This window comes from Aythya marila, assembly GCF_965140915.1.
Source record: "Aythya marila genome assembly, chromosome: 14".
NCBI lineage: Eukaryota > Metazoa > Chordata > Aves > Anseriformes > Anatidae > Aythya > Aythya marila.
In genome coordinates this window covers 7,753,955-7,764,329 of record NC_139055.1, presented here as the reverse complement: position 1 = coordinate 7,764,329, position 10,375 = coordinate 7,753,955, and the positions used below count along the sequence as shown (strand labels likewise).

The 10,375-nt window shown below is 63.8% G+C and overlaps 1 protein-coding gene across 1 annotated transcript; it reads right to left on the bottom strand.

The window, feature by feature from the left end:
• Window positions 1–2,337: 2,337 nt before the first annotated feature.
• Window positions 2,338–6,142, bottom strand: LOC309883375 (START domain-containing protein 10-like; the record flags this gene model as incomplete). Its single annotated transcript, XM_082771366.1, has 6 exons — window positions 2,338–2,550; window positions 2,708–2,760; window positions 3,306–3,423; window positions 3,500–3,603; window positions 3,676–3,823; window positions 5,978–6,142. The coding sequence occupies 6 exons, from the start codon at window positions 6,140–6,142 to the stop codon at window positions 2,338–2,340; spliced, it is 801 nt and encodes a 266-aa protein (XP_082627492.1).
• Window positions 6,143–10,375: the final 4,233 nt, after the last annotated feature.

Below are 10,375 nucleotides of genomic sequence, written 5' to 3'. Positions count from 1 at the left end.
CTCCATCCCTCCACCCCTCCCTCTGTCCCTCCACGCAGGAGCAGCAGAGGGTGGGGGGCTCAGGGCGATTACCCCATGGGGGAGCTGGAAGCGTGGGGCTGAGCGGCCCCAGGGGTTTTGTGGGGCACGGCAGAGGGGCAGGGAGGGTGAGGAGCAGGACAGGGGGCTGGAGGCAGCGCTCTCGCAGACCTGCTGCAGGGGGGACACAGGACACACTTATATAAGGCAGCCTGCTCGGGGGGCCCCATTGCTCCCAGCATGGGTGGTGGGGACGGGACCCCCCTGCCAGCTCAGGAGATGTCACCTGCAAAGGTTGAGAGCCTGGGGACAGGGCGACACCCTCCCCTAGCCCGGTGACATTTGGGACACCGGATGCTTTGGTGCACGGGGGCAGCACGGGCCCTGCGCCCCCCCCCCATCCGTGGGGCTGGCTGACATCGCTCGCTGCTGAACTAATCTCTCCCCCAGCAGCAGCTTCCCGTTTCCTTTCCAATCCCTGCACTGGGGCCAGGCAGGAAGAGCCGGCCAGATGCACTCTCCTGGGGGGCCGCAGCCCCCGCTGCCCGCGCCCCCATAATCCCAGCAAGGGCACCCAGGGGGGCTCCGGTCCCCCCACACCCCCCCTTGGCACCCTGCCTGCCCCCTCCCTCGCTCGGGGGATGCTGGCATGTGGCCCCTTGCTGGGGAAACCATCAGCGAGGTGTCTTTTGGGGTGAAAATGTCATGCTGGGGGTCCAGCACCCCAGAAAGTTGGGGGTGTCCCCTTCCCAGCCCCATGGGTATCACAAGGCCCCCCAGGCCTTTTGATGCTGGGAGCTCGGTCACAGCCTGGCCCTGGCTGCGGGTCCCTGTCCCTGCCACCCCTCCTGTCCTCCCCGTGCACCCGATGCCACCACCACCCCGGACATTTGGGGCAGCATCATGGGCTGGGTACCAGGGACTCCCCACCAGCCTCCTGGCGCTCAGGCAGCAGCTCCTCACCCCTACTGAGGGCTGGCTGAAAATCACAGAAAATTCACTGAAAATGCCCCCGCAGGAGAAGCTGCAGCCTGGTTATGGAAGAGAAACACCTGGGGAGCAAGGAAAGGCTGCAACCATGCGGGGTGGTCTTCATCTCAGCGCCTTGTGGGGTCTGGGTGCCCATCAGGGCAGCACCCAGGGGAGTTTATCCCACAGGGGACATGGGTGATGCTGTGGGGTGGCTAAAGGGGGGCAGCGAGCATCTGTGTCTGGGATGCCGGGGTGGGCGGCCGGGTGAGATGGGGAGAAGCACAAAAGGGGCAGCACAAGGCACAGTGAGCACAGGGCAGCGGCACTCAGAGGGAGGCTGGGGGATCAGAGAGACCCCAAACCCCCAAGGGCTGGTGGCTCTGCAGGCCCTGGGGGTTATCCTCATGGGGGCCACCACGTCCTGGCCCATGTCCCCTACCCTTAACCTTGCTGGGACAGGTCTCGGGCCCAGCCCCGTTGGCAGTGACGTCCCTGTTTGCATCGGCACAGAGCAGGCTGGAACCTCTCCGAGGCAGGAATCCTGCAGCAAACGGGTGGGTGGAAAAATCCAGCACTCGTCAGCTTGTTCCCCCCGCACCGTCTGTCCAGACAAACTTCCCGCTGTCCGGCGGAAGCCGCTCCGTGCCCACGCACACCCACCCGCGGCCGTGCAGATGTGCAGAGCCCAGCATTGCTCCCTCCAGATGTGCAGAGCCCAGCGTCCCCCTCTCTGCCCCCTCCCAGCCCCTGCACCCACTGGGTGGGCACCCTGGGGTGCTGGCACCCAGCGCAGCCCCGGGGTGCTCGGTGCCCCAAACCGTCCCGCAGCTCGGTGGCTGTGCACACACCAACGCCTTTATTATCGTGCCAGAAACCACAGCAGCAGCAAACACTAGAGGCAGTGAACCTGTTGCCCAGGAAGGGACCTGGGGGGCTCTCGGAGATGGGGGTCACACAGAGCCTGGGGAGGGACCTGGAGCGGGGCTGGCAGGGCAGGACCTCGGGACAGAGAGGGACGGTCCCATCCTGTGCTGCTGCCAAGCCTGGGCAGGTCCCACACAGGAGTGTGAGGAGCACACCCTGAAGGTCTCAGAGCAGCAAGACCAAGCTCCTTCCCACCCCAGGTTGTCTTCTTCCCCCTTTTTTTGCCTCCCTGGGGCACCCACTCCCACATCCCACTCTGCCACCTGCGTGGGGACATCTCCACAGGCACCCCGCGCATGGGCACCAGGGTGGTCCTGCCCCCTTCCCAGCACCCATGCTGCAGGCTCCCACAGGAGGACTAACGGAGGATTTGGGGGGCATCAATGCCACGTTCCCACCACCCCCCCTCGCTGTGGGGGCCCGTCAGGCCTCGTGGTCGCTGGTGCTCAGGTGGTCCTCGGTCAGCCCGGTCTCATCGATGCGCTCCAGCGAGTCAGCGTGCTGCAGGGAGAGCTCGGCCAGGCTGAGGCTGGGCAGCGTGCTCTGCTCCGGGTACACCCAGGGCTTGTACCCGGGGTCGTGCCTGCGCTTCCACTCGGGGTACTTCAGCCCTGCCTTGTAGATCTTCTTCATCGCCTGTGGAAAGAGCCGGTCCAGCCCCTCACGGCCACCCCATGCCGCACCACCGCTTGCTTCTCCAGGGGGCTGGGCTGGGTTTGGGACACCAGCCCCTCGGCACCCCCAGTCCCATGGCTGCTTTGGGGCCCCACCACCTGCCCCACACCCTGCTTACCTTGGGTGCCACGAACTGCGAGACCCGGTTCACCACCCACTTCGGCAGCGACCCTGCAAGAACCAAAGCCCCATCACAGAGCTGAGCCAGAGATGCCACAAGCCTCCAAAATCCCTGCTGGGTGCATTGGCCAAAATGCAGCGCCCGGTGCTGGACCAAGACCCCCAGGTCTGATGGCTACTGCCCCATGCCGTGCCCTGGAGGGTTCCCCATCCAATACCTAAAGGGGCCTATAAGAAAGATGGGGCCCTTTGTACAAGGGCCTGTAGAGATACGACAAGGGGTAATGGTTTTAAACTGGAGGAAAGTAGATTTAGATTCACTCTAATGAGGAAATCCTTCCCTCTGAGGGAGGCGAGGCCCTGGCCGAGGCTGCCTGAGGAGCTGTGGGTGCCCCATCCCTGCAGTGCCCGAGGCCAGGCTGGATGGGGCTGGGGGCAACCTGGGCTGGTGGGAGATGTCCCTGCTCATGGCAGGGGTGGCACTGGGTGGGCTTTAGGGTCCCTTCCACCCCAAACTACTCTGCAGTGCCACGGCTCTCATCTCTGGAGACCCATCCCCGTGGGAGCACGCCGCAGTGTCCCCTCCCGGCTCTCACCTCGGGGGTCCACCTGGGTGAGATAATAGAGGACACAGGCACCGGTGCCGTTGGCCTTGATCAGGTAACCGGTCTGCAGGGACACGGCCCTGACAAAATCCTTCCGGGGAGGGAATTTCTGCAAAAAGACCCCACAAGCTTCAGAGCCTGCCCGAGCGGTTGCCCAGGGCTGCCATGGGGCCGCGGGCACCCACCGGGTGCTTGACGCTGTAGTTGAGGATGATGTAGTCATCGCCCAGGGGCAGCCAGGAGCGCAGCGTGACGAAATCCCGGTTCTTCAGGGGGCTGGGGCACTTCCCTGCGGAGACACCTGGTTACAGCCCGGCCGGGGGCACCCAGGGGTGCAGGGGAGGGTCTGGGGGCTGCTCACAGGAGTAGTATCCCACGTCGGCGTTGGCGGTCAGGCGCCCAATGTCATAGGTCTCGATGACGTGCGAGTCCCACTTCTTGCGGTAGCCGGTGTCGTGCAGCACATCGTAGAGCGTCTCGGCGGGGACGTCCTTGCAGGAGATGCGGGTCTGTGGGGAGACGGGTGGTCAGGTCCCCCTTCAAGTCCCCCTGGGGTCCCCCTCGGGTCCCCGGGACCGTGCCCACCCCTGGGGATGGGGTCTTGAGGCTGCTCCTGTTGGCTGGTCCGGCTGCAACTGGAGACACCCGCGGGTGCAGGCGCGTGCATTATTGATGGCCCCATCCCTGCTCCTCCTGGCGCTGGAGGAAGGAGATGTCATCTGCTCCTCGTTAGAGGCCTTGCATCTTTGATGAGGTGCGCGGCAGCACCGTGTAATGGGAGACGGCCCTTTGAACGCGGGTGGCAGGTCCCATCAATCTCAGGCCAGCTTTCCCCGGGGTGAGGTGCCTGCCCCGCGGGGCTGGAGCTGTGCCCGTGGGGCTCCGTGGGGTGGGAGCACCCAGCCCGTCCTCACCCGGACCTGCTACTGCAGGAGGGGCCCACACATCCTCCTGGAAGCACTGGGTGCCCCAGCGGGATCACTGCACCCCCAAAATCCCCCCCTAAAGTGTACTGCCCATCCTCCTGCAGCCCAACCAAAATCTGCACCAAGGAGCTGTTGGCAGTGCCCCCGGCTGGGCGATGGCGTGACGATGCTCAGCCCCCCGATCCCTCCTGGGACCCCTTCTCTATGGGGCTCAGTGGTGGAAAGGGGAGCTATAATGCTGCATCCTCTGCCGGGCTGTGCTTGTTTGAACAGGGCTGGACTTCGCCAGGGCCCTGCCAGCCTGTCCTGACCACCGTGCCGCAGTCCCTGCTGCTGTCCCCACGTCCCTTCTTGTCCATCGGGTGCCTACACGTGGCTGTGCTTCACCTCCTGTACGGGGATGGAGCCCTGCAGCCTCCTCCTTGCCCTTCTGGATGTGATGTTTGCCTCTTGCTGGTTATCAGGGACCTCCTGCAGTCTCTGTGACTTCAGCCAGACCTGTTAGCACCCTTGGGTCCATCCTACACAGTCCTGTGGACTTGTGAATGCCCAGCTGGCTTGTGTTCTGCTCGGTCCTGGCCTGGGAGCTTGCCCTGGCTCACCACCCATCCCACATCAGAGCTGCATGTATTGCAGCTCTGTGCAGAGCTTCATCTCTGCCTCTCCTCCTCCTCTTCCTCATCACCTTGACCATGATGGGCCTCCATCCACAGAAGCCTTGAAATCACCACGTGCCTGCATGCTGAGCTCCTCAAGGAATCACAGAATGCTTGGGGTTGGAGGGGACCTTAAAATCACCTTGTTCCAGCCGCTTGCCACGGGCAGGGATGCCACCCGCTGGATCAGGTTGCCCAGGGCCTTGAGCACCCCCAGGGATGGGGCATCCGCAGCCTCCTCCTGGTGTCACGCTGGGCTGCGGCCACTCTGCGATCAGGAGAGAGGTGCAAGAGCCTCCTCCAAAATCCTCTCCACCTTCCCGTGTCTCCCAGCTCTCCAGGTCGTGGTCACCCTTCCCTGGTGCTCCTAGCTAGAAGCCCTCCTTGCCAGGTCAGCCCCTTGGTCAGGTGCTCCAGCCACACTTGCTCTGGCAGACCCCATCCCTGTCTGATCCTCGGTGAGGATCCTGTGGCAGAAAAGCCACAACAGTGCCCTGGAGCTGAGCGCTGCCCCACAGGATGCTCCCACCAGTGGGACTGAGGATGTGATGGGGCTCCCTCACCCCACAGCCACCCTTGATACACTCGGGGTCACCCAGCACTGTCACTGGTGTGAGCAGCACGGTGTGACAGCCCCAGGGACAGCATCCCAGACCCATCCCCTGGCGGGCAGCAAAGTCCCCGGCACAGCACGTGGGGCATCCGAAACCCTCACGGTTGCTCGGCTGGTGTGGGACGTGAGGTGATGGGTCCCAGGATGGCACGGGCAGGGGAGATGCAGCTGCCTGCCCATCTCATGCCCTGGGGGCTCCCAAAAAGGCCATCTCCACAAGGTCATTCCCACCTATGTCTGGAGCAAGGGCAGCAGCAAGGTGAGCACACAGGGGTGTGCCCCGGGCACATTTCCACGCTGCAGCAGCATCCTGGTCCAGATGCTGAGAGCATGGCGCAGGCAGAGAGCCCACACAGCATCTTGCCAGCTGCAGAAGTGTTTTTGGGGCCAAAGTCCCCAGGCCCCGGTGTTTGGGGTGGGCTGCAGCAGGGTGCTGGTGTGATGGGGGGTGCGCAGGGGAGGGCTCACCTTGATTTTCTGCACGGTGCAGCTTTCCTCCTGGCCCTGGCTCCAGACGGTGATGCCAGCCTTGTTGTAGTGGCAGTGCCAGCCCTCCAGGCTCTCGCACTGCTCCCTGAAGGAGCTGAAGTCGGAATCATCCGGGATATAAACCATCTCCCCCGCCCTGGACATGGGGGCTGAGCTGAGGGAGGCTCCTTCTGCCTCACCGCCCAGGGAGCCAGCTCCTGCGCGCGGCTCACGCGGCCATCCTCATCCTCACAGCCCCGAGGATGCACAGAGCCCTGCAGCCACACGGCACGGCGGGGAGGAAGGCTCCTGCCCTGCGGGTGCTACGGCAGCTGCCAGCAGCTCAGATGTCTTCCCAGGCTCTCCGGGATCACGTTTCTCTCCGGCTGCCCGCCGGCTCCTCTATTATTCAGCAGGTAGCAGCACGCGGGTGGCTCGGTTTTCAGGGCAGAGCTGCCCCTGGCCCCCTGTGTCCCCGTCCCTGTCATCCCTGCCATCCCCTGGCAATCTCTGAGCCTGACTTCGCAGCAGCAGCTTGCTGGCAGGAGCACAGAGGAGGAGATGCAGCACCCAGCTGTGCCCTGCTTGGTACCCAGCAGGGGACAACCCCATCCCTCGTGCTGCTGGCCTCGCACCTGCTGTGTCCCAGGACACAGCTCGCCCCAGTTGTCACCCTCTTGTCTGCCACCTCGTCCCTGGTGCTTTTTGTTGGGACCCTGCCCATGCCCTGGGTGGAATCTGGCGTTGCCTGTCCCACCTGGGCGATGTCCATGAGCTCCCCGTTGGTCACAATTTTGAGCTTCTCGGTGTCCACCTGGGCTGAGGCTCAGCCTGTGCTGCACTCCCAGTGCAGCCTCGCCTGCAGGGCTGTGCCACAGGTGACGTGGGTCCCCAGCCAACCCACAGGGGGTAAGCTGAACACAGCCCCAACCCTCACCCTGCGGCGCCCAGCTTGAGCCCAGCCACCAAGCAGGCATCGAGGCACCCTCACTTGGGCAAACCTCGCTGGAAGGAGCTCCCCTGCTGCTCAGCTGCACAACCAAAGTCACCAAAACCACCCCCTGGTTTGTGAGGCCCCACTGTGGGGTCACTGAGGGCTTCACTGTGCCCACGGGAACCTCGTGAGGCTGAGCAGGGCCAAGTGCAAGGTGCTGTGCTGGGGTCGGGGCCACCCAAAACGTGAGCGTGGGCTGGGCAGGGAATGGGCTGAGAGCGGCCCCCAGCAACCCGGGGGTGCTGGTGGATGAGAAGCGCAAGGCGAGCCAGCAACGTGTGTGTGAGCAGCTCGGAAAGCCGACCACATCCTGGGCTGCACCCCAAGCAGCGAGGCCAGCGGGCGAGGGAGGGACTGTCCCTGCTGCCCCCACAGCGCTGCCCTCGGGGGCTGCTCGGGGCTGCTGGAGAGGGGCCACGGGGGCGTGAAGGGGGCTGCAAGGAGCTGGGGAGGGACTTTACCAGGACATGCAGTGCTCGGATGAGGGGGGTGGTTTTAAATTAAAAAAGGAGGGATTTAGACGAGGTGTTAGGAAGAAACCCTTTACCATGAGGGCGGTGAAGCCCTGCACAGGCTGCCCCCGCAGGATCCACCCCAGGGGGGGTGCTGGGGGTGCCGGGGTCGTCCTGGGGCTGGATGCGCCCGGAGTGGTCGAGCCGCGGGGAGCGATCGGGGCCGGCCCCCGGCTGGGGCTGGGCTCGGGGCGTCCCCGGCTCCCGGCCCTGCAGTCCGTGGGTCGCCCACTGGGTGTCACGCGTGCTCCACCGGTGACAGCGACAGGGAGAGGCCGGGGGAGGGCCGGGAGGTGGGGGCGAGCCGAGGCCGGGGGGAGCCGCCTGCGTTTCGCCGTCAGGCAGGGGGTGGGATGGAGCACCGACGGCCTTCCTCCTCCTCCTCCTCCTCCTCCTCCTCGCTCTGCTCTACGTCCCCCCCGCTCCTGGCAGGGCCTGAAGCCACCCACGGTCGCCTCCTTGGCCGCCCCGAGCCCTGCCAGGGAGGGGGGGACAGGGCGGGGACAGCTCTGGGTGTCACCGTGCAGCTGGATGCTGCCGGTGGGCATCTCCTCCGTGCCACAGTGCGGGGCATCTGCTGCCACTTTGGGGGCTTTGGGCAGCAGGGAAATGTTTTGAGGGGTGGGAGAGGACGTTCTGCTCCCCATAACGCCCAGCACACCCGGGGTGTCAAGCCCTGTTGGGTCACTTCCCTGTCCCCAGGGGCTGGCATGGAGAAACACAGCAGGACAAGGGGACAGCGGTGGGACAGCCCTGCTGGAGCACTGTGCCCTGCCTGGGGTGCAGATGGCTCATACAGGCTGCTGGGGGAAGGCTCAGGCACCTCTGCCCCCAAATCTCTCTGCCCTCCTCCCCTTGTGCCTCCACAGTGGTGGGTCCACCTCCTGCTGGCATGGGCAGGGCTGTGGGTCCCAGCAGAGATGGGTCACAGGGTGACATGTCACCAAGCTTCCCAAAGTAGCTGTGCACCTCTGTGCCACTCCTCGGCATCCTACAGCTGATGCAGGGCCAGGGCAGGTCCCTCCCCAGGCAGCTCCTCCAGCGCTGTGCAGGTGGCCTGCGAGGTGTCCCCATCCCTGGCTGTCCCCCTGTACCCAAATCCCTTCTCTGCTCAGCTCCACCACGGCTTTCCCAGCCCCACAGCTGCTGTGCTGAGCTGCGTTTGCACCACACCCCGGCTGGGCATCAGGGTGATTTAAGAGGCGTGTAAAAAACATCATTATTTTTCCCCCTTTCAGCCGCAAGTCAATGCTCGGGGAGAGATGGTTAATTATCTCCGTCACCCTCCTAAATCTCTTCACGAGAGGATTTGGCTGCAAATCTCCACGTTGTTTTGAAGTTATTGGCCCGCATGGTGCCCAGCGGCACCAGGACCAGGCAGGATGCAGGGACATGGGACAACCAGGGCCACCCCAGGGCGATGTCTCCGTGCCGTCCCCATCCCCAGCTCCCTCGGCCACCCGCTCACCCCCACCCCCTAAGCCTCACTTTCCCATGCAAAGCCAGCACAGCGCCGAGATACGCCGGAACAAAGTGCCACCTTCCCGATAATGCCATTTATTGGACTAGGTGACACGCAGGCTTTAGGGGATAGCAGGAGAATCCTCTCGGCTCAGCCGCAGAAAGGATTTCCACAGCCCTCCCGGCGGCTTGTCAGCGCGTCCCCGAGGAGTTATTACCTCCGACTGCTGGGAGCTGGATGCGTCCCTGCCCCCTGTTTGCTGCTTTGCAAAGATTACGCCGCCTTTGAATAAGCTCCGTGCAGCGCGGCTGCCGACGCATCAGACAGGGGCTAATCAGAAAATGAGCAGGGGAAGGAAACTTGGTGGCAGGAACTTATCTGCGGCGCGGGCGCGCTGTGCCAGCTGCTGCTGCTCCCGCGCCCAGCCCCGTCCGCCAGCAAAACCAGGAGAAATTCCCCCGAGATTTCAGCGCTGAAGGCTGCTGCAAACGTGCGGTGTGGGGAGCTGTGCAAGCACACCTGAGTGCACAACAAGCAAACACACAGGCTGTGCATGTGTGCGCCCATGCTTGGTGCAAACATATCTGTGCATGAGTGTCCTGTGCAGGCATGGGTGTGCCTCATGAGTGTGCACGCACATGCAGACGTGTGTATATAGATTCACACGTGCACGTGCATCTCTGTGTGCACACAATTGCTTGTGCACGCACTCACACTTGCATGCATGCACCTGCACATGCATGCACTTGTACACTCATGCTCCTGCCCACGTGAGCGTGCATGCAGACACACACATGGCCACAAATGGGTACCGTGGCTCCTCTCCCATCGCTGGCAGAGCAGTGACTGAGCCCACCACTGCCCTGCCACTCAGGGATGGGTGCTGCACCGCGGTGACATCTGTCCCCACCCCACAGTGCCACCATGGGCGGCCCCAGCAGCACTGCAGGACACCCCTTGGGTGTCCCCCCCTCCTGCCCTGTGCCCGGCAGAAGGGAGCAGGGCCGGGATGGTGAAGGTGATTAAAATGCACCATTTGCTTTATTTAAGCACAACTGTCGTCGGGGAGAGTTACAGGGCACTGAGCTAGAAAATAGCATTTACAACCCCGCCTCCCGACACCCGCAGCCCTGACCCTTGCGGACTTCATTACCACCATGGCCCTGCCACCTCGGTGGCACTGAGGGCAGGGGACAGGGGCGGTGCTGGGAGCCCCGAGGCCGCTGCATTTTGGTGATGGATGGTCCAGCTGCTGCATCAGTTGCTTTTCCGACCCCTTGGGGTGCCACTGGCTCTGTCCCTACTTGAGGCTCATGCCTGCATGTGGCTGATGCGGGCAGGTGCCGAGCATCCACACCTACAGAAAAACAATAGCATTTGGTAGCCGGCGAGGAACCGGGGGGAGAAATGTTCTCCCAAACGGATTGAAA